General features: G+C 38.5%; 1 protein-coding gene across 1 annotated transcript in view; it reads left to right on the top strand.

Moving 5' to 3' along the window:
• SEPTIN7 (septin 7) overlaps positions 1-23,906 on the top strand; it is a 53,838-nt gene that overhangs the window by 7,699 nt on the left and 22,233 nt on the right. The window contains exons 3-5 of the mRNA XM_049781736.1: positions 4,483-4,624; positions 15,868-15,968; positions 17,274-17,408. Of these exons, the coding sequence (XP_049637693.1) occupies positions 4,483-4,624; positions 15,868-15,968; positions 17,274-17,408 (378 nt within the window). The remainder of the gene's footprint in view (positions 1-4,482; positions 4,625-15,867; positions 15,969-17,273; positions 17,409-23,906) is intronic.

Below are 23,906 nucleotides of genomic sequence, written 5' to 3'. Positions count from 1 at the left end.
CTACCTACCAAGCGCGCGCCGCGCACAACACACACACACACACACACACACACCACACACACACACAGCTCAGAAACCACTCCTGGCTTGGGGGACCATATGGGACACTGTGGGATTGAACTGCAGCCTGTTCTAGGTCAGACACATGCAAGGCAAATACCCTGCCACTGCGCCATCGCTTTGGCCCAGATTTCATTTTATGTACTACATTTTATCTACTCACATGTTGGAGTATTTTGTGGTTCTACTTTCCAGTTACTCTGAATATTGGTGTACAAATATCTGATTCTCTGCTTTCAGTTTTTCTGGGAATATATCAGAAGTCAATTGCTGAATCTAGCAGAATTCTGTTTAGATTTTTGAGAAACTGTCATGCCATTCACAGCTGTAACTGTAATCATTGGACATACATGTGTTTTTGGTAGTAGCCATTCTCTTCGATATGATGTGGTATGATTGTGGTTGTGATTCATGTTTTCCTAATGAGTCATCATGTTGAACATCTTCTAATGTGTACTTTGGTTAGTATATTATGTTTTGAGAAATGGCTATTCAAGTCATGTGCCCATTTTAAATTGGATTATTTTGTTTTTGTTTTTTGAATTATAGGTATTCTTTTTTTTTTTATTTATTTTTTTGGTTTTTGGGCCACACCCGGCCGTGCTCAGGGGTTACTCCTGGCTGTGTCTGCTCAGAAATAGCTCCTAGCAGGCACGGGGGACCATATGGGACACCGGGATTCGAACCAACCACCTTTGGTCCTGGATCGGCTGCTTGCAAGGCAAACGCCACTATGCTATTTCCCTGAATTATAGGTATTCTTTAAACTGAATATGTTCATATATATTCTATTCTGTAGTCTATTCACTCCTTCAATAGTGCCCTTTGATACAGAAATGTTTTTATTTTAAATCCATTTAATATATTTTGGTTTGTGTTTTACATTCTAGAAATCATTTCTATATCCAATGCTTAAACACATTTAAACTCTTGCATCTTCTTAGTTTTATTGTTTATTTTTGTTTGAGTTATTTATTATGTAAAATATATAAATTCGTTGTTTTTCTTATGTTTTTCGATATCCACTTTTTCCAATAGCCCATGTAGCAAAGACTCTTCTCCATTGATTTGTGGCATCTTTGTTTTAAAAATTGATTTACCTCTGGACTCCCCCAAACCATTTTCCCCATTAATTGAGTTTATTGTTTTTTGCTCTCTTCTGTTCAGTTGATTTACCTATACAACATTAAAAATGTTTGAATATTTTTTAGAATAACGTTTAAAATATTTTGGCTGTGCTTAGGTCTTACTGATGTCTCTGCTCTGAGATAACTCTTGGCGGTGGTTAGGTGAATATATAGAGCAACCCCTATTGGTTCCTTTGTGTACAGCTATGTCATTACTACACTGTTTTTTATTACTGTAGCTTTTATTTAGTGTTTACAACTTTTTTCAAGCCTTGATTGTTTATTTGAAGTCCCTTGAAGTTCTGTGTTATTTGTAGAGTTTGGAAGAATTAAAAGTAAGTTGGAAATTAGTAGAGTTTAGTCACGTTTGTATATATTAAGTAAGTAGTCTTGACATAGTTATTATATGAAGCCTATTTCTACTCCATGACATGAAATATTTTTCCACTTACTCATATCCTTATTTTCAGGATTTGAGTCCCCCATCCCTTTGGTTAGGCTTATTATAGATTATTCTTTTCCTACTATTATAATTTAAATTGTTATCTTTCATGGATTGTTGTTAATAAAGCAAAGTAACTGATTTTGAATTTTGCAACTTTGTTGTCTATTAATTGTAATTATGTGTGTGAAAAAGTTCTTTAGGGCTTTTTGTATGCAAGATCCTATCTGTGAACAGAGATCGTTTTGTTTTCAATTTGGATGTTGTATGTATGCTCTTTTCTTAAACTGTTCTAGGTACTTTGTTGAAAGAAAGGTGAAAGCAAAGTCTTTGTACTGCTCTGATCTTTTTGTTGGTTGAAGGCCTGTGATTCATAATATTGTTAACAATGGAAAGTTTCCCATGTACACAATTTGAACACCATATCCATCACCAGTGTACCCACCTCTCTCTTCTCAAGTACCCCCCCCCATGTACCTCCCCTTTCTTTTTTTTTTTTTTTGGTTTTTGGGCCACACCCTGTGACGCTCAGGGGTTACTCCTGGCTATGCGCTCAGAAGTTGCTCCTGGCTTCTTGGGGGACCATATGGGACGCCGGGGGATCGAACTGCGGTCCGTCCTAGGCTAGCGCAGACAAGGCAGGCACCTTACCTCCAGCGCCACCGCCCGGCCCCGTACCTCCCCTTTCAACTTGAGAGGATTCTGTATCTCCTTTTTTTTCTGACATTCATTCAGCATGATAGTCTCTGGTTCTTTTTTGCAACAACTTGTATAATTTTTTACTTTATTAGAGCTGCATAATATTCCATTGTAGGTATGTATTATACTTCATCTTTTGATTCATTTATTTGTACTTAGGCATTTGGATTGTTTCCATATCTTGGCTTTTATGCTAAGTGCTGCAATGACACGAACATAGATGTGTTTATATCCTTTCTTTCAAATTAATGTTTTTATGGTATCACAGGATTGTATGGAAGATTGATTCATTCTTATTTTTTGAGAAAACTCTGAATTGTTCTCCATAGAGACTAAACCAAGACGGACATGGCCACCATAGTAAATGAGAATTCCTTTCTTGCCACAACTCTTTGGCACTGGTTGTTTTGATATGTACCATTCTCAGTAGTGTGTGAGTTGCTACGAGCATTGTGTTGAATTTTCAAGTCTATTCAGATCCTTGTGCCATTTGTAAATGGGAATCATTGGGTTTTATTGTTGTTTTGTGAATGTTTAATAGATCTTGAATACATAATGTGCTTATTCCCATTTGGTAGTGTCTTATTTTTATAGCTTGAGTTTTGCTGTGCAGAACTTTTAGAAGTATTTTTATTTTATGTAGTCTCACTTGTTTTGTTATCATTGCAGTGGATAGAATTTTAATTTGTAACTTTTTAACTTTATTGTTTGATTTATAGTAGTTACTTGAACCAGGAAAGTAACTCAAGGGCACCACCATGCTGGAAGTTCACTGCAGTCCCCAGAACTACAGTTTCCTGAGTATCACTAAGTGTGTCTCAGAAACAATAAAAAGTAGTTTTTTTAAATCAGCCATAAAAAAAAATGTACCTTTATACTTAAGCTGGTGAGATAATGGATGCATAAATTTATGGGTGAATAATTTGAATTTTGTGTGTGCGGTTCAAGTTTGACACTGAATGCATTGTGATTAATTTTTCTTTTTTCTTTTTTTTTTTTTTGGTTTTGGTTTTGGTTTTTGGGCCACACCCGTTTGATGCTCAGGGGTTACTCCTGGCTATGCGCTCAGAAATCGCCCCTGGCTTGGGGGGACCATATGGGACGCCGGGGGATCGAACCGCGCTAGCGCTTGCAAGACAGACACCTTACCTCTAGCGCCACCTTCCCAGCCCCGTGATTAATTTTTCTTTTGGTAGATTTGCACTTTCAATAGCTGGTTGATTATGTATTTTGTTTATCTGTCTTCTAAAAATATGAGTCACGTCATTTCTCTAAAAAAGAAATATTTATATTACTTCGTTGCCTAAAATGTATTATTGTGAAGTTTTTGATACATTACTTTTATAAAACAGATTATAGAATTCTGGTTTGTTTTGGGGGTGTTGTTTGTGCTGGTACTGGGGCGTTATTCCTTAGGACACCAAAAGAAGTGCTGGGAATTGAACCCAGGCTGATATTTGCCAGGCAAGCATTCTACCTACTGTACTATCTCCCCAGCCCCCATGTTATAATTTGGGTTGTGTTAGTTTTCTGGTTTTGGCCACAGCCAGTGATTCTCATAGATTACTCCTGGCTCTGTACTTAAGAATTCCTCCTGGCAGTGCTGGTGGGACCTTATGGGATGCCAAGGATTGAACCTGGATTGGCCTCATGCAAGGCAAGCACCCTGCCTGCTGTATTATAGCTACTCCTTTATTTTCTAATTTTAAAGCTAAAAAGAGCACTTGGAGGGCCAGAGAAAGAGGTCAAAGGGCATACACAAGAGCCCACCACTGCATGTCCTTCTGCTGGGGAATCTGAAAACAGAGCTCTTGGAAACATGAGCCTGATTCAATAGGAGAACGAGGAAGAATTTATTACAATAGTGAGTTTTTGGGGCATATTTTTATTACTTATCCCATCAAGAAGTACTGGGGGCCGGTGAGGTGGTGCTACAGGTAAGGTGTCTGTCTTGCAAGTGTTAGCCAAGGAACGGACCATGGTTCGATCCCCTGGTGTCCCATAGGGTCCCCCCAAGCCAGGGGCGATTTCTGACTGCTTAGCCAGGAGTAACCCCTGAGCATCAAACGGGTGTGCCCCCCCCTCAAAAAAAAAAAGTACTTACATATAAAGCAAGTTTATAGCATTAAGTTGAGTATTTATAAAACATTTCAGTTTAACAGTTCCTCTCTTATCCCTGTCTCTTCTAGGTGAATCTGGACTGGGGAAATCAACATTAATCAACTCATTATTCCTCACAGATTTGTATTCTCCAGAATATCCGGGTCCTTCTCATAGGATAAAAAAGACTGTACAGGTATTGTTGATTAGTATTATAATGGATGACAATTTTGAGTGACATTATCATACACACTAGATATAATATAACTACAAAGTAATTTGTGTGGGGAAGGGGGTATGTTTTGGGTCTTGCCTACTTTTGGCTCTGCATTCAGCAAATCATTCCTGGAGGAGTTTGGGGACCGTGCACGGTGCCAGCAATCCAACCTGGATTGTTATATTAGCCCTTGCAAGGCAAACATCTTACTACTGTTCCAGCCCCAATTTTAAAAACTTTTTATTCAGAAGAGGATTTTAAATTAGCACTCAACTATAAAATCTGATTGACATAATCATTAATAAAGCAGAGAGAGAAGTGTTGACTAGAGAAATTACCTTCTTTATCTTCTAAGGTTACCCTGCAGATTGTTCTAGAAATTATTTTATGATTTAATAAATAATACCTCTATGTTACTTTGAATAATATGTTAGCCACTTGTCATAGCTAATCTAAACTTGAAAAATTAAATGTAAATAGAGTTTAAAATTTACTTTTGTGGTTGCACAGTTCAGTCACATATTTAGTGGTCAGTAGCTATAAAACACTACAGCTTTGGGCAGCACCAAATTAGATCTATCACTGCAGAAAGTCTTGTTTGATGGTATAAAGAAATAGAATTTAGGGGCCAGAGAGATAACATAGAGGTAAGGCGTTTGCCTTGCATGCAGAAGGACACTGGTTCAAATCCTGGCATCCCATATAGTCCCCTGAGCCTGCCAGGAGTAACCCCTGAGTGCTGCCAGGTATGACCCAAAACCAAACAAACAAGAAATAGTGTTTTCAGAAAACCCACTGCAAATATATTAGTCATTGGCAGAGTATCACATACATATTGAGTAAGTAATAGTAACAATATTTCTGACTTAAGCTATTTGTAATCTGATGTAATGCCTCCAATTTTTTCCTCTTTTCTTTCTTTCCTTTCCTTTTGTTTTGTTTTGTTTTGTTTTGGGGTTATACCTGGCAGTGTTCAGGGTTATTTCTGTCTTTGCACTTAGGAATTACTCTGGGCAGTGTTTGGGGCAAACACCATGCTTGCCATACTACATCTCTAGCCCAGTCCGGAGTTTTCTATATACTGTGCAGTTGGGATATTGTTGATCTTGGTCTGATAATTATTACTGTTGATTTAGGTAAGTTTTTCAGTTTAATTTGAGGATCTTTTGAAGGTTTTCATTTTGTTTTAAGCAGCCTTTTGTTTTCTTGCATGTTTGTCTGGGGGAGCTACACCTGGCTGTGCACAGGAGGGTCACTCCTGACTCTGTTTAGGAGTCATTCCAGGTGGTGCTCAGAGGACCATATGGATGCATGCAAGCCAAGCTCCCTACCTGCTGTGCCATCACTCTAGCCCCTTAAGCAGCATCTTTTCATTTAAAATACGGAGCCAGAGGGATACTACAGTGGGTAGGTAGGGTGCTTACCTTGCATGTGGTTCAATCTCCAGTTTCCCTAATGTACTGGAGCTCATCAGGAATAATTCCTGAGTGTAGTGCCAGGAGTAGCCCGTGACCTGACCATCACTGGGTATGGTCCCAAAAAACATTTTTTTAATTGATGTACAACTTATAATTTTAAAGCCATAAATTTAAGCTTAAAAGTTTTGCATTATACAGATACCCATTATCCAGATTTTTAAAAAGTTTATTTCCAGCACTCCAGAGCTTTCTTTGTGCTTAAATTTATATTTATATAAATGCACTATATATTTAATATACATTTAAATACAAATAAAGTATTTACATATTATTATAGCCTCAATCAAAAATAAATACTTCCCGGACTTTTGTCTCCAGGGAAAATATTTCCCGATATTGAACTTCATTTAGATATATTTTTTTGGTTTTTACTTTTCTCCCTGAGGGAATAGCATCAAACTACAAATCACAGTTGATCACCATATAGTCTGTTATTAAATAACATGATTTTAATTACCATATATTACTTTTATTATAGATGAATAAATATTTGGGGTTTTAGTTCATTAAGTATGGAAAGTCCTGTAATGTTTTTTCATGATGCTAAACATACCTAATATAGCTTCAAATTTCATTGAAGATCCTTTTTTGTTGTTTGATTTGTTTTGTTTTGTTTTGTTTTTGAGCCACATCTGCTGACACAGAGGGGTTTTTCCTGGCTATGTGCTCAGAAATCACTCCTGACAGACTCTGACTTTATGGTGTGTCAGGGATCGAACTTGGGTCAGTCCTGGTTGGCATGTGCAAGCCTACTGCTGTGCTATTGTTCTGGCCCTTTACTGAATATATTTGACTGTCTTAATATTTCCTATCCTTTAATGTTAATTTGGAAATTTTTCTTATCTAAATTTTAGTCCTTTATATTTTAAGTGTCACTAGTGTCTCCAAGACTGTTAAAAATGCATGAGATTCTCAGTTTGTTAACTTGTCCAAAATAATTGTCTCAGCTAATTTTGCCTTCAAAGTGTCTTATTCGGAATATCTTCTGATTTATCCTACCTTGACTACAAAAATAATAAAGGTCAAGAGTAATAAATTTTAGAGCCAAAGGCCTGTGTACCACTGTTAAATCTCCAGTTCCTATACATTTTTTTAAACCGAATATAAGATCTAAATCTTTTTAGAGGTTTTGTTTTTTTTTTATTTTGCTTCTTGGGCCATAACTAGTGATATTCAATGGTTACTTCTACCATGTTTCCCCCAAAATAAGTCCTACTTATAGGTTTTCTTTTGGGCGAAATATAAAGCATCCCCCTGAAAATAAGTCCCCCCATCCCCGGTCCTGTCTCAGAATGAAAATTAATTACCGTAAACTGGTTGGTAAGGTCACCCCTACTGGCTACTGTAGGATTCACAGTTTGTCTGGTTTGTGTTGATTTTTATTTAACAATAAATGTGTACATATTCTTCTTCATGAAAAAAATAAAACATCCCCTGAAAATAAGACCTAGTGCATTTTTGGGAGCAAAAATTAATGTAAAATAATGTCTTATTTTGGGGGGAAACAGGGTAGTCTGCACTCAGAGATTACTCCTGATAGTGCTTGAGGACAATATGGGATCCTGGGGCTCAAACCCAGGTTGACTTTGTATAAGGCACCACCCTACATGCTATATTATCTCTCTGGCCTCAAGACCTCTAATTTTTGAGAACTGAACTGAATCTGACCAAAATCCCACATAGTTCACTTTTGTATATCACTGAGGTATTCTTGAATATAGTAGATGTAAGTTGAAAAACACCTTGCCTCTTTCCCACTCACACCCACAAGAGAAAGTAATATGTAGCAAGTCACTAAGTAGATGATATAGCAGAGAGATGAAGTATAGAGAGTAGAATTTTATCTTATATGTTTGGTGGACTCATTCCCTCATCCACTAATATCTCCAGTGGTCTACTCTTGGGAACTTTGAAATTGATCTCAGTGGAGACTTAGTCGAGATATATAGACCAAGAAACACATTTTCTAAGTTTTGAAAGGCAAGTGTCTACAAGTTTCCTAACCTAGAGGCTTTCTCGGCTATACTTCCAGCTGTCCAAAGGAAGGGAAGAAAGATCCTCTTCTTTGATGTAACTGAAGAGGGAGTAAAATAAACACGATCTCTAGGTCTTCCCCTACCCCACCATCATTGTTTATTTACAAATGACTTAAAAGATGAGGCTGTCTACTGAACTTATCAGGGTCTTCAAATTACAGCCTGCAGGCCACATGTGGCCCAGCAAAAACATTTATCTGGTTTTCTGCCTCTACCTGTCCTGCTTAGCATGCGACACATCCCCAACACCATGCATACGTGGGATGTGTACCGTATTCTCCAACTCTCCTCCTCTTCTCTTGTCTATGGACGACTCCTCTAAGTTTTTTGTCTTCATACTAGGACCTGTGGATTACTGTTGCTCATAGTTTTGTTTTAAACTATAATCTGACCCTCCAGCAGTCTAAGGGACAGTGAACTGGCCCTGATTTAAAGCTTGAGCATCTCTGGAGTAGATCACTCTGATCCTGAGTTGAGTGAACTTATTACTGTTAGATGGAAGCCTTCTGAGATGGATTTTCGGTTTCTGTATCTGTGCCTCAATACTGAGCTATTCAGATTAAAATGTGAGCTTCTGGGGCCGGAGAGATAACATGGAGGTAGGGTGTTTGCCTGGCATGTAGAAGGATGCTGGTTCGAATCCTGGCATCCCGTATGGTCCCCCAAGTCTGCCAGGAGTGATTTCTGAGTGAAGGGCCAGGAGGAACCCCTGAGCGCTGCTAAGCCCATCTCTTCCATATCTTCCTGTGGCTTTATTTTTTGCTGAGTTTTAGCCTAATTAATCTGTTTACAGATGATAAAGTGTTGTTGATGTTCCCACTACCATAGTGTGTCAGTATTTTCCATCCTGTCTAAAATACTAAAAATAAATATGAAAAATGACTGGGACTAGTCCAGCCTTTATGGGAAACAAACAAACAATATGGGAATTCTTTAAAAAAAATCTGGGAATTAAGCTCCCATATGATCCAGCTATAGTACTTTTAGGGGTATTTCCTGGAACACAAAAACACAATACAAAAATGCCTTCTGCACACCTATATTCATTGCAGCGTTATTTACAATAGCCAGAATCTGGAAAGATGCCAACAACAGATGAGTGGCTAAAGAAACTGTGGTACATATACACAATGGAATACTATGCAGCCATCAGGGGAAAAATGAAGTCATGCAATTTTCCTATACATCGTTAGACATGGAAACTGCGCTGAGTGAAATAAGTCAGAGGGAGAGAGATAGACACAGAATAATCTCACTGTCTGTGGGATTTAAGAAAAATAAAAGCTAGGGCCAGGGCGATAGCACAGCAGGAGGTCATTTGCTTTGCATGCGGCTGATCCAGGTTGGACCTAGGTTCAATCCCCGGCATTCCATATGGTTCCCTGAGCCAGGAACAATTTTTGAGCACAGAGCCAGGAGTAACCCCTGAGCGTCACCAGGTATGGCCCAAACAAACAAACAAAAAAACTAGAATGGTAATAATATCCAGAGACCATAGAGATGAGGGCTAGAAGGACTGGCACACAATATGAAGCTTATCAAAAAGAGTGCTGAGTGCAGTTAAAGAAATAACTACACTAACAACTATCATGACAATGGTAAGGAGTGAGAGAAATAGAATGCCTGTCTCGAATACAGGCAGGAGTTGCCGGGAGGAGGGAGATGTTGGCCATTGGTGGTGGGAAGGTTGCACTGATGAAGGAGATGTCCTTTTCTGTGACTGAATCCCAACTGCAAACATGTTTGTAATCATGGTGCTTAAATAAAGATATTATTAGGCTTCTAACAAACAAAAACGACAGGGCCCAGACCGATAGCACAGCCGCAGGGCATTTTTGCCTTGCACATGGCCCACCCAGGACGGACCTGTGCTCACTACCCAGGTATTCCATATATTCCCTGAGCCTGCCAGGAGCAGTTTCTGAGTGCAAAGCCAGACACCACTGGGTATGTCCCAAAACACAAAAAATAAATAAAATTTAAAAAGACTAATCTTGCCTTATGTAACATTTTTGAAACTTGAATTCTATTTTCCCTAAGTATGGCCTTTTAAAGGAATTGTTTGCTTGAAATAATTTTTTTCAGCTTTTGACTTTGAGCATATTTACCCTATTAAGATGTGTCCCCTATAAAGAGCAGAAAGTTGGGTGAGATTATTGACATGAGGAAGTTTTTTCTCCACTGTTCTATAGAAGCTCTATGTATTTGTGAAGTTTATATATTCTTAAAGAAGCCCCTTGGTGATGTTTTTGCACAGTGGTTTCATGGCTGTGAAGTTCCTGAGCTGTTATTCCTTACTATTCTGTATTGTACCTTCAAATATGAATGATAGTCTTATTGGGGAACATATCTTTGGGTGAAGTGTTCACATCATTGGGTTCTTGGTTCTTCAAAACTGTATCCTACTTTGTTGTTGTTGAGTCTTAATGTTCTGCAAATCTTAAGGCTTAAATTCCTTTGTATATATCTTTGACTTTACTGCTTTTTCTTTATTATATCTTTGGCTTTTGTCATTATGATTATGGTGTGTCTTGTTGACCCAATTGTTAATTGGGTCTCTTCTAGCTGGGCCCCTTTGGTTCTCTTAAATTTGGGTGAATGCACTTGTCAACTCTGGAACCTTCTCAGTTGTGATTTCCTTGACTAATTATTCAAAAGAATTTTCTTCTTCCAGCGATTCTTAAGTTATTCCTCATGAATTCACCCTATAGTTGAATAGATGAACCAGGTGGGCATTGCTTTCTTTCTTCCTTGTTGGAGCTAGCCCAGCCAATTTTGCTATTAAAGAGTAGTTTATAATTACATGTGAGGGTTCCAGAAAGTTTCATTGGCCCTGCTACTACTAATCCTGCTATAGTTTAGGGTTTTTATTATATCTTATTATTGCAGCTACTTTCCTGGCTTACATTTTTTTAATTTTATTATTATGACGATGATTCTGGGGACTTGGGGATCACAATCTGTGGTGCCCAGAGATTACATAACACCTGCCTCTGCACTCAAAGGTCTCTCCTGGCAGTGCTCAGAGGACCATATGAGATGCCAGAGATTGAACCTGGGTCAGTTGCTTACAAAGCAAATGCCCTATCCACTGTGCTGTCATGCTGGCCCCACAATTTGTTTTATTTTTGTGGCACACTTGGTTATGCTCAGGTCTTACTCCTGGTTCTGCATTCAGGAATTACTCCTTGTGGTGCCTGGGTACCATATAAGTTAACAGGGATCAAACCCAGGTTAGCCATGTGTAAGGCTAACACTCTGCGTGCTATACTATCACTTTGGCCCCCTTTTCTCTAAAGTTCTTTTGTTTTTGTTTTTTTGGTGGCCACACCTGGCATCACTCAGGGATTAGTCTGTCTAATTCTGATGGTGCTCACACGGAACCATATGAGATGCCAGAGATCCCAGGTTGGTTGCTTGCAAGGCAAACACCCTACCCACTGTACTATTGCTCTGGTCCCCTTTTTCTGCAAGATTAAAGGAATAGGATCAGGGGTCACAAACTCGCGTTCCGTGGGCCGCAAACAGCCCTCCGTACATCATTTTGTGGCCCTGCCCTAGAGGAATCTTTTTGTTTTGTTTTGTTTTAGTTGTTTGGGTCACACCCCCCAGTGTTCAAGGCTTACCACTGACTTTGCACTCAAGGATCACCCCGACTTTCCCTCCTGCGGCCACCAGGTAAATTGAGTTTGAGACCCCTGGAATAGGTGATTCAAGCTAGATTTTACCTAACATTAACACAGTGTGATTGGGGCCAGCCAAGCCATTCCAGAGTTTGGATTCACTATAGGATTCCCATGAGTGTTCCCAATGAGGTGTGAAGGAAGGAAGCTGTATAATAGATAATGGAAGTTTATCTTTTTCCTCTCATATTGAGCAAGCTGAAAATTGGAACATCTTGGATTTTTGGAGTCTAAGCATACAAAAGAAACATAAATAAATTAATTATACATCAGTAGCAATGGTTTCAATTCTATTTTTCAGGGACTAATCATTAAAAAATGCTACAGTCCATTCCTTTAGTATTAAATTATGCATTTAATCCTAGAGAATTTGAGAGTGATGCCTCAAAATCTGCTGATGTGACCTGTGTTAGCAAAGTGCATGGGAAAGTGGCCATTTGGAATAGATTTGTTAAGAAAAGTTTGAAATTCCTAACTTTTTTTCCATGGATCCCATGAGGATACTTGCAAAAACCAGATGCTAGGATGCAGTTGTGTCCTGTGAAGGGAACTAGTGGTACAGTTATGTTTTCTGGATCTTTTCCATATGGTGCTGTCTTCTTTGTCTTTGACCATGTATGGTCATTTGTAGAATTTCATAGGCTTGAGAAGAAACGGAGTTCATAAAATAACCTTCTATAAAGTTCACAGAATATAGATTCAGTTCCTACATATGAGAAGTGATGTATTAGATTTATTTTGAAATTGGAAATACGTTAAAATTTAAGATATTTTAGGTAACGAATACACAAACTATTACTGGAGGTAAATATGGAACATTTTTTGTTTGTTTTTGGGTCATGCCCAACAGCATTTGGGAGTTCTTCCTGCCTTTATGCTTAGAAATTACTCCTTCTAGGCTCTGGGGACCATATGGGATGTCAAGGATCAAACCCATGTGCAAGGCAAATGCTTTCTCGGCTGTGCTATATCTCTCTGGCTCAGGAACTTTTTAAGACAATAGCGAATTAAATGTCTTGGAGTACAGTTGAAAGAAATGACACATGTAGTACAACTCATTTTTGCATCAGTTTCTAATATATGTTACGTTGTTTGAAAGAAACAGCACATAAAAGATATATATGTAAAAAGAATACTGTATTTGCTTTGTTGTAATATTAGTTGTAAAATCATCCAATGCACAGTATTTCCAATCCCGGTGAAGCAGGGTAGCTGCAAAGAATTAATAAACCAGGCCAGTCAGGAGAGAATCATGTAGTCTATTGGCTTCTCAACTTGTCTCTCTCCATTCACCAAGCCAAACTGCAACCTTTATTTACCAACCAGGAAGTGAAGGGTTGAGTGAGTGAAAAATATCAAGCGACTCTAGTCTAATTGGACATTTACATATCCAGGGGGTAGGTGAAAAGGAAAGAGGAAGTTGGGGGACTGTTGAATAAAAATTAAAAATAGCCGGAGAGATAGCATGGAGGTAAGGCCTTTGCTTTTCATGCAGAAGGTCATTGGTTCGAATCCCAGCATCCCATATGGTCCCCCAAGCCTGCCAGGAGCGATTTCTGAGCATGGAGCCAGGAGTAACCCTTGAGCACTGCCAGGTGTGACCCAAAACAAAAAAACAAAAAATTAAAAATAAAGTCAACGTGTTGGGTGAGTCCTCCCTGGGCACTGTGCCTTTCACCCCTTCAGCTGGCAGTTCTGAAGAGGCAAGGTAATGGCAGAGAAATAATTCACAAGTAGTCAGTTAAAGCTTTTCAAGTCACTTGCTTTTATTCCATGGCCCTGTCCGCCATGTCCTTTTCCTCACTTGTCTTTCTCTGCTAATCTATTTGCTGCCCCCCCCCCCTTGTTGTTTTTTGCTGCTTCTACCCTCACCTTCACCCCAGCCAGATTTTTTATTCTTTATTAACAGCCTGCCCCAAACCAACTGTGGGCAGGTGTGATCATTCAAGTGGGATTAACATCTCAAAAGAAAGCTTATAAAAGGACCTTGGGGGAAGGGTGACATGCCATCACCTTTGATTGTATTTCAACTAGAGGGCCACAAATAAATGTGAGCATACTATTGTATATTTGGCAGATAAGTAAATGTTTGCATAAATATTAGCAGTTATATGATATAAAAATGAGGCAGGAGGTTGAACCAGCGATTGAACCCAAGGCAAGGCATATGCTCTGACTTCATTAACATCCTTGGCCCCCAAATGTTCACTGATTGGATAGTAGTTTAAAGACCTCTAGTCTGAAACATAGGACATTTTAATTTTCATTCTGTATGATTGGAAGCCTCCCACTGCATATGCATATCAAATCTCAAGCAATGCTTTCATTTTTAATATCCTTAACAAGGAAACTTTGTTTGCCATATACCTGTGCAATTTGATGATTACTAGCTAGCCAGTGTGATTATCTAAATTTAATTAAAGGGAACTTAATCTCCTTAGTTATGGTGGCCACATAGTAGCTAAGTAACTACTATAATGCCCCTTGCACAGTTTGAATAATTCTGTCATCTGAGAAAGTTCTGTTGGGCAGTGCTGCTATAGATTTTCTTGCCTGGAATCTTAGTGTCAGCAATTCATTTTCTTCATACGAAATAAGACTTACAGGGAAGCAGAAAGGCATCATCATCTGTAATCTCTGAAGTTGTACCAAACCTTTTCTTGGAGAAATTAGTAATTTTTTCTTTCTAAATTCTGTCAATCAACTAAACAGTTTAAGTTCTTTTTCACTTGCTCATGATTACATTTTCCCTTTAAGTTTGACAGCACTTCATTTTACTGTCTTAACTTTAACTGGAGTCAACACTCCAAGTTTCAGTATAGTCTACCAACATAACTACTGGAGCTTGTAGTGTTGAGGACATGATCAGTATAAATAGTAGTATTTGAGAAAAATACCATTATCTGGAAAAATTATTTTTCATATTTCTGTTTGGGTCAGTAATTAATTTATCCTGCAGCATCATATGCCCCAAATGACAACTTATATTTTCTGTTCAGAGTTTGGTTGGGGTTACAGAAAATCCTAGATTGTAAAAGGAATCACTTTATTATCTATATAAATACTAAACATTATTTCTCAATAAATTATTTTCATAAATTCCTAAACTGAGTGATAGTATAGTGGATACTGCATTTGCTTTGCACATGGCTGACCTATGTTTGATCTTTCAGTATCCCATATTCCTGACACCAGGAGTGAACCTTGAGCTCTTAACAGGCATGGCCCAACCTCTATACAGCCCCCTTTCTCCCCCAAAAATAAAACTCCTGATGGTTATAATTTATTATAATTTCACTAAGTAAGAATACATTTTTCTAATGTCTGGACCTTTGCTAATTGCTTTGACCTAAATATGCAATGTCACTTTTGAGAAGAAATTAGGATCTTGACCATAATATAAACAGGAATATAAATAAATATAGTCGTGCTGATAATGAATTGGGAGTGGCAATCAATTTACTGAGTACAAGAATTACTACAAATATTAAGCTAGATGTACTTTTTTGGGGGGGCCACACCCGTTTTTTTGATGCTCAGGGGTTACTCCTGGCTAAGCGCTCAGAAATCGCCCCTAGCTTGGGGGGCCATATCAGACGCTGGAGGATCGAACTGCGGTCCTTCCTTGGCTAGCGCTTGCAAGGCAGACACCTTACCTCTAGCACCACCTCGCCAGCCCCTAGATGTACTTTTCTATTATATTTGATTTCTAAATTATTGAGTTCAAGTATTGTTTATTGTAATGATATGCATTTTAGGTTCTGCATCAGTCACCTGACTGAAATGATTAACTTTTATCATTCACTGTTTTCCTTCATTTTATTTTTTAGTGGCTGTGAGTTTTCAACCCTATTGACATGTGCTTTTCTTTCTGATAATTAAGACTTCTAATTTCTACAGTTGATATAAAAATTGTGAGAGTGGGTAGATTTCGTTTTTCAAATTGGATAGATTTCCTTTTGCCACCTAAGTGTGATCACTGACCCTCTTTATGGTATGAATATTTGTTTTGATGATTATTACAGGTGGAACAGTCCAAAGTTTTGATCAAAGAAGGTGGTGTTCAGCTGCTACTCACAATAGTTGATACACCAGGATTTGGAGATGCCGTGGACAATAGTAATTGGTAAGAAGGTTTTGTCATCCTTGTTTTCCATTGCAGTTGGGATAAGGGATGGTCAGATATTTTCTGCTTGCCGTGTTCAACAGCAAAAAAAAAAAAAAAAAATCACTGAACTTTAAGTAATGACTTGATCTCATAATGAGCATTGCCACTTTACAATGCTACTTTTAGCTTCTTTGAGCTGGTTTCCTTTTCTATAAAATAAAGAGTATACCTATCATTGGGTGTGGGGAGATAATTCAGAGCCTGGATCAGATACTTTGCATGCAGAGGCCTAGATTATTCTTCAGCAGGCAATGATCTGACACTTCTGACTGTGACCCCCCCCCCCCCCAGTTCCAAGCTGGGATGTTTAGCTTCCTGAGCATGACCAGATGGGTCCTAAATCAAACAGAAAGCCACAATAAAGAATCTAGCACAGAATTATTTTGAAGACAAATTTTTAAAGTATCGATAAAAACTTTAAACCTGACTTTAGACTTCAGTTTTTTCGGAAGTGAAGAATTCATGACATTATAGTCACTATTGTCAGTAATATAATTGACTTTTCTTTGAGTTCCAAATTATTTGCTTTCACGTGGTTTGATTTTTTTTTTGGTTCTGAGCCTCACTTGGCTGTACTTGGTGGCTAATCCTGATTTTGTGCTCACAGGATTCCTGGATAGTTAATTAGTGCTGCCTGGGGGACCATGAAGTGCTGGGAATTGATCCTGGACCATTGAGCTATCTTGCTGGTCCTCCAGGTTGCTTTTGAGGATTTTTTTATTGTTTCATTTTTTTGTTTAAAATAATTAACTTTTGGGTTAGAACTTGTTTTCAGGGCCAACAAGAAATGGGTAGAAACAAGGTTTAATCAAGGGAGAGGTCAAGCAGAGAGGCTAAGAGCCCTACAGCCAAGCCCCTAGGCCCTGAGGGGAGAGAGCACCAAGGTTGGGACCAGGGCAAGGAGACAGCCACGGGGAAGACCGGAGAAAAAGGAATAGTAGGAGAAGCAGCAAAAGGCAACAGTAGCAGAGAATCCAGCAAACACTTTTCTCCAGCGGTTGGGCTACACCCTAGCACTGGGCCTAGTACTTGTATATCAGGGGGGGGGGGGGGTAAACTGCCCCTAAAAGGCAGTTAGGAAGGGACCTTTAACTTTGTAACCCTTAAAGGGACAGGCCCTTCTTATGGCTGACCAGGTGCCATAAGTGTGTCTGTCCTCTTAGAACTTGTCATGCTGTAAAGTGTCAGGATGAAGGTACTTAACTAGAAGTTGCCACTTAGTGTGTGTGTGTGTTGTTTTTTTTATGTATTTACATTCTGTAGCTGGCAGCCTGTAATTGACTACATTGACAGTAAATTTGAGGACTACTTAAATGCAGAATCTCGAGTGAACAGACGTCAGATGCCTGATAGCAGGGTGCAGTGTTGTTTATACTTCATCGCTCCTTCAGGACATGGGTCAGTACTGGATGCCTCTGAAAAATTTGTCTTTGTTGTATTACTCAGTTTGGCACACATGTTTTAGTAGTTGTTATCTCTTTGGAGAACATTTTGCTACACCAATTATTTAATGACTAGATAAGCTAACAGTGATTTAACACCATTTCTCATGTTAGAATTATTTTACATACTTTAAAAAAAACATTTCCATCATGATTTGAGATGTATTTGTGACTAATTCATCTTTCTCTTTGAGCTACTCTGTCAGTAGTTGAATACCAAAGAAGAAGAAACTGGGTATATTCTACCTTACATATATATTTTTATTATCTGACTAACATGGTAGTTGCAAACATACTTTATATATAGTCATATATATCTATATAAATAGTCATATATATTTATATATATATAGTCAAGTTTTCATGTGCTTTATTCACTAAACTTAATTTAGTTTCTGTTTTATAACAGCACTTATAATCCTATCGCTTCAGTTCTGATACACTATATCAGTTATTAGGAGTTAAGATCTAAGTCAACTATATAGTCATCAGATCTGATTAGACTCTACAGTCAGCTATATATATGTAATTGGCAAATAGAACGTTGTTTGTATTTATTCTTTAATCTTAGGGTAATAGCATAACTCAGTCACCCGGTCATTTTGTAGTTAGATCATTTCTCCACAGAGCTGGACAAAGCATCAGACTAAGTAGTGCTACGTCATCAACACCCAGATTACAATTCTATATGCCACTGACCTCACAGTAATATCCTTTCTTCTCATTTTTGCTTTACTCTTGACCTTTTAACCAGACAGCCTAGTTTCCATTATCACTGCCTTGATTGAGCAGACTCAACTTTACCTTTTATTTCTAATACTGTTCTATAAATATTCTCAGAAATTTACATATTTAGAGAACAAAATTGACGGCTTTGTATTTAAAAGGCTTAAAAAAAGATCATTTCCAGTCTAGTGCTCTAGCTCAATGGCATAGAGTGCTTTTCTTGCATATATGAGGTTCTGGATTCAGTCCAAAAAAGGAGTAACTTTTGTTTTTAGGGTCACACCTTGCTGTGCTCAGGACTTGCTCCTGGCTCTGCACTCAGTGATCACTCCTGGTGGGCTTTGGGGATTATATGGGGTCCTAGGGATTGGACCCAGATCAACCACATGTAAAATAAATGCCTACTAACTTTTTGTTCCAATGCACAAAAAAGAAGTAATTTCTAAAATTACATATATATATGTATAAAGCTAAATATATATATATATATATATATTTTGTGTGTGTGTGTGAGTTGCATGGCTTCTGCAGAATTTACATATGATTTTAGTATGACTTGTTTGATCTTAATCCTGGAGTCCCAGAGTAAAATGATTATATGTTAAATCAGTAGAATTTGTCCATTTATATTTAGTTTATTATTTTAGAATTTGAACTCTCTCCAAGATTTACTAATTCTCATGAAATGACATTCCTTCTATTCCTCTGGGAGAAAATATATTTCTTAAAAGTACATGGGAAATAAAATTTAAAATTTTATTTTTAAAGGGCAGAGTGATAGCACAGTGGATAGGGTGCTTGCCTTGCATATGGCCAACTCGCGCTCAATTTCCAGTATCCTATATGGTCCTCCCAAGCCTGCCAGAAATAATTTCTGAGCTCAACCAGGAGTAACCCCTAAGCACCTCTGTGTATGGCCCAAGGCCTCCCCCCAAGGGGGAAAAAAACCTCAAATGTTTTAATAGATTCAAGTGCTGGGTAATGACTGGATCTTTTTATTTTCTCTTTTTTGGGTGAAGGAAGGGACACGTAGGTGGTGCTGAGAACCAGGTACTCCTACATCTTTGCTCATGTTTAACTATTGACTGTGCTTAGGGATCAATCATTGTGGTGCCAGGTATTGAACTGGGGTAAGCCACTAATAATGCATCTATCTTTACCCCATACTCTCCATCCCTGTGGACCATTTCTTGCTTGTCACAAGCTATTATTTCATAAGTTGCTAAACATATAAGGAGCACTGCAGTAAGAGTTAAGAGCACTGAACACATGTCCAGAGCATACAATAAAATAATATAACTACTAAGCTTTTTATATGAATATATTCTTTCAGTTAGCACTAGTGGAGATGTTATACAATGTATTATTACTCTTCTTTATAGAATTTATTTCTCTGATTGTCAAAATTGAATTCCAGGGTATTGAAGAGTTACAGAAAACAATATTAATTACCTTATCTGCCTTTCTATCACCTTATTTGTATCAGTTAGCCTCTCTATTACAGAGGTCTATTTATGGTTAGAATAGTTACATGCTATAATATACTTAAAATCCTAGCAGGCTCTTGTTTTAAAATATTACATTAATATTTGTTATGGAGTTAGTCTTCTGCCATTTTCTTTAGTTCTTTAGAGACTAAGAAGTGCTACTTTAGAATATTTGTGTAAAATATTCTCAATACCTGGTTTTTAATATGTCCTAGATGTGAAGAGTTTGTTTTCTTTCAACGTTTTTCATGGAGTAAGAAAAATACACAGTTGTTTATTTTGGTCATTTGGTGCTCCACCTCAGTTGTTTGCAAGATACAGAGAAGTGAGACAGAAAGTTTATTTAGGAGATATTCTAGTAACAAGATAGAAAAAAACACAAACAGGTAGTTTCTTATTACAGTTAAAATGTTTGACATTACAGGAAGGTGCCTTGATTTAAAGATGGATTCCCAAAGGAAATGAGAAGAGTGGGGTGGTGGTGTTACAGGGCAAAAGAGTGTTGAGCTGTAGGATGAAGGGATTTCATAGGGAAAGCAACAAATCCTGGGTGAGGAAGCATAAGGAAATAATGGAAAAGGTTTTGTTGTGGCAGGAGGGGGTGGGGAAAGTAGAAGGGCTATAAGCAATACAGATCAACAATAGACTGACATAAAAGTGGTCATCCCACGCGCACACTCACACACATACAGACACATACATAATTGACCAGTATGTTACAGCTATAAAACTAACCCATCTAAGGTGGTAAATCGGAGTGGCTCAAAGCGCATCATGAATATAAAGCTGGCAAGTAAGGTGGTGAGAACATTTTAAGCCAGTTAATTTAATAGTTAATTTCTACAAATCATTGCTACTGAGGGTAAAAGCTGTAAAAGCATCATTGTTTAGATTATGCATACATCATCCTTGAACCAGTCGGCTTTTCCATATTCTGTCTTAAGTATATCACAAAAGAAATTTTTTATAAGTTGCTAAACATCCTTATAAGGAGCACGGCATTAAGAGTTAAGAGTACTGAATGGGGGCCGGGCGGTGGCGCTAAAGGTAAGGTGCCTGCCTTGCCTGCGCTAGCCTTGGACGGACCACGGTTCGATCCCCCGGTGTCCCATATGGTCCCCCAAGCCAGGAGCAACTTCTGAGCGCATAGCCAGGAGTAACCCTTGAGCGTTACGGGGTGTGGCCCAAAAACCAAAAAAAAAAAAAAAAAAAGAGTACTGAATGAACACTGTCCAGAGCATACAAGTTTGTTTCTTGTGAACAAAAACATTAGAACATTGTTTGCAGACATGTTTAAATTGAAAATAGATTGTTAAAACATTCTTATAATGAGCACTGTAACAGGAGTCCATAGCATCCAATTTTCTTTTACTGGATTTTGTGGACAAAAACCTTAAAACATTATTATAGACATTTTTTTAAGGCAGTTAGTTGAGGACTGGAACGATGGCACAGTTGGTAAGGCCTTGCATGTGGCCAACACAGGATGGACCCCAGTTCAAATCCCAGCATCCCATATGGTTTCCTGAGCCTGCCAGGAGTGACTACTGAGCACAAAGCCAGGAATAACTCCTGAGCTCCACCAGCTGTGACCCAAAAACAAAAATAGGCAATTCTTTGATTTAAGCAGCTATAGCTGTTGCTTTTGATCCCACTGAAATATAAAAGAAAATAAATATATAAGCTGCTGAGGATTTCACAGAAGAGATGAGATTATCCAAAACTCTGGGATCATTAAGCTTAAACAAGTCTTGTCTTGCTGCATTTTTCAACAGGCATTTGTAATGACCTCTGTCCAGTTCACCTTAGTGGCTCAAAACAGAAAACATGTTACATTTTTTTCAAGTTATTCTTTGAATCAATATCCTACAGTGATAAGTCAAGATTTTGTAAAGGAGGGGCCGGAGAGATAGCATGGAGGTAAGGTGTTTGCCTTTCATGCAGAAGGTCATCGGTTCAAATCCTGGCATCCCATATGGTGCCCCAAGCCTGCCAGGAGCGATTTCTGAGCATGAAGCCAGGAGTAACCCCTGAATACTGCCGGGTGTGACCCAAAAACAAAAAACCAAAAACAAACAAAAAAAGACTTTGTAAGGGGAAGTCCACATATTTTGCTTCCACCTGCCCTCGTATGAAAAACATTTCAGATATTTTAAAAGCACAGGTGGTAACTTACAAATTTCTGTCCTTTTTAGAAAATCCCACTGAGCTCTGCAGTGACTGCAAAATGCAATAAACTGCATTTCCCTTGGAAAATAACTTGAGGCAATCCTATAATGTTCCTTTTTTGTGTATATGGGTTCCAGTGGGCAGAGATAGATGCATAAAGTCTCAAATGTCCGAAACTTTGTGGCAGGTGAGGCACTGAACTGTAGATTTGAACTGACCCTGAAAAATTGTAACAAAAATAGACTCACTGAGCTGCTTGTGTCTCTGCCAAGCATGCTCTGCAGCTTTCATGTCATTGAGATGATCATTATTTTCCTCTCTTCTGATGATCAGCTTTATTCAGATCATGGAGACATTTCATCAGAAATAGAAGTAGTTCATGTGAATCTTGTTGGCTCTGTCCTGCAAATTGGTCATTGATCTTAAAGTCTTGAGTTGATATGTCTACATGTATTGTCCTGCCCACAGAACTTTTTCATAATTAGGCCAAATTCTTCTGCCACTTTACCTTTATACCCCAACAGATTTGACCTGTTATTAATGCCTTGGTTATAGTTTCAGTGGCAGTAATCAGCCAGACTTGGCACTTCAATATTAAGGTCTTGTACCAAATGTTTCCTAAGTCATTAGCTAAGTTCAGTGAGACCTGGACCGGTTCCTCCAAAATCAGGGTTGACATTTTGAATCTGATCACTCCTGCTCCCTGTAATCTCTGCTGTAGGCTTGTTGTCCTGATTACCTGTTGGAGTTGCTGCTCGTTTCTTTTCCTCTTTTTCCTCACTAGTCTGTGTTGGATCTGGGGAGGAGAAGGAATACTACACGTTGGAGGATTTCTTATCCCATTCAGCAGGAATCTGTGGCTTGGTTTCATCATTTACAAGATTTTTGCTTCTGATGAGGCATAATGGGACCCAGAGTTTTTTGATGGGGCTGCATCTGCAGAAATATAAGGATAAGACTTTTCTGTAGCATTAATGCACCCCATCCCATTAAAGGTGGGTGCTGATTCCTTCTATGTGTTTGGGCACATGAGAGCCATTATAAAGGACTGCTGCCTTGTTCCCTGCCTGCTTTTCTGCATGAGGCAGCGAAGAAGATGCCAACAAACGTAATTCCTTCAGGCCCAAACCCAGTAAGCTGTCCCCATCCAATATGGGTAGAGCCAGAGGAGCCATTTCATTCCATGGCCATGCGAATCTTCTAACCCATGAACCTCATCACAGCACATAGTAAAACCACAGTACAAGTGTGGCAATGGGGAAACAATGCAGGACAATCCCATGTAGAGAGAATGAAGATGGCAGCTCTGGTGACCCAAAAAGTTACCAGCCAGCTAGGTATCCTCTCAGATAAGGTTTAGAGAAGAAATATGGAGGGTATTCATGGAGCTCAAAGAAAGCATAGATTGAGTTGAATGGAACACAAATAAGAATCAAGAGAATATGAAGATAGAAATCAGAAAACTTCATACTGAAATAACAGGTCTGAAAAACTTGGTAGATGAAATGAAAACCTCAATGGAAACCAGCCTCTCCAACCAAGTATTGGCAGCTGAGGACAGTCAATAAGCCGGAGGATGAGATGCAGACCAACTCCATACAGCAGAAGAGATTGGAAAAGAACAGCAAAGCAAATGATCAGACAATGAATAAATTGCTCAAAGAATGTGAACAGATGAAAATACAAGTCAAAAGGCAATGGGCATTTGTGTGTATGGCTTGATGCTCTTCTACAGGTGATATATAATAGGTGCCACTAGGAGATCAGCAGTTTTTTTTCTTTGAGTCATCTACCTAGGGAGGACAGAATGAAATCTTATGTGAGTGATAAAAAAGGGTTCAGAATATTGTTATAAGAGGGTTTATCGTTGCTGCAGTAATTACTACACCTCGTGGTTATGGACATTTAGGGAGGCGGTGACAATTGAAAGGCCCTTCACTTATGCTGGATCACTCACCATGTTCTGTGAGCCTGCCACATGAGAAAATAGTAAATTATCCTGACTATTTCTACTTGTTGAGCGGTCTTACAATTTGTAAACACTACTGTGGTTAGTGAGTGGCCAATGATAC

This window comes from Suncus etruscus, chromosome 10 (genome assembly GCF_024139225.1).
Source record: "Suncus etruscus isolate mSunEtr1 chromosome 10, mSunEtr1.pri.cur, whole genome shotgun sequence".
Lineage (NCBI taxonomy): Eukaryota > Metazoa > Chordata > Mammalia > Eulipotyphla > Soricidae > Suncus > Suncus etruscus.
This window is presented reverse-complemented; position numbering and strand designations above follow the sequence as displayed.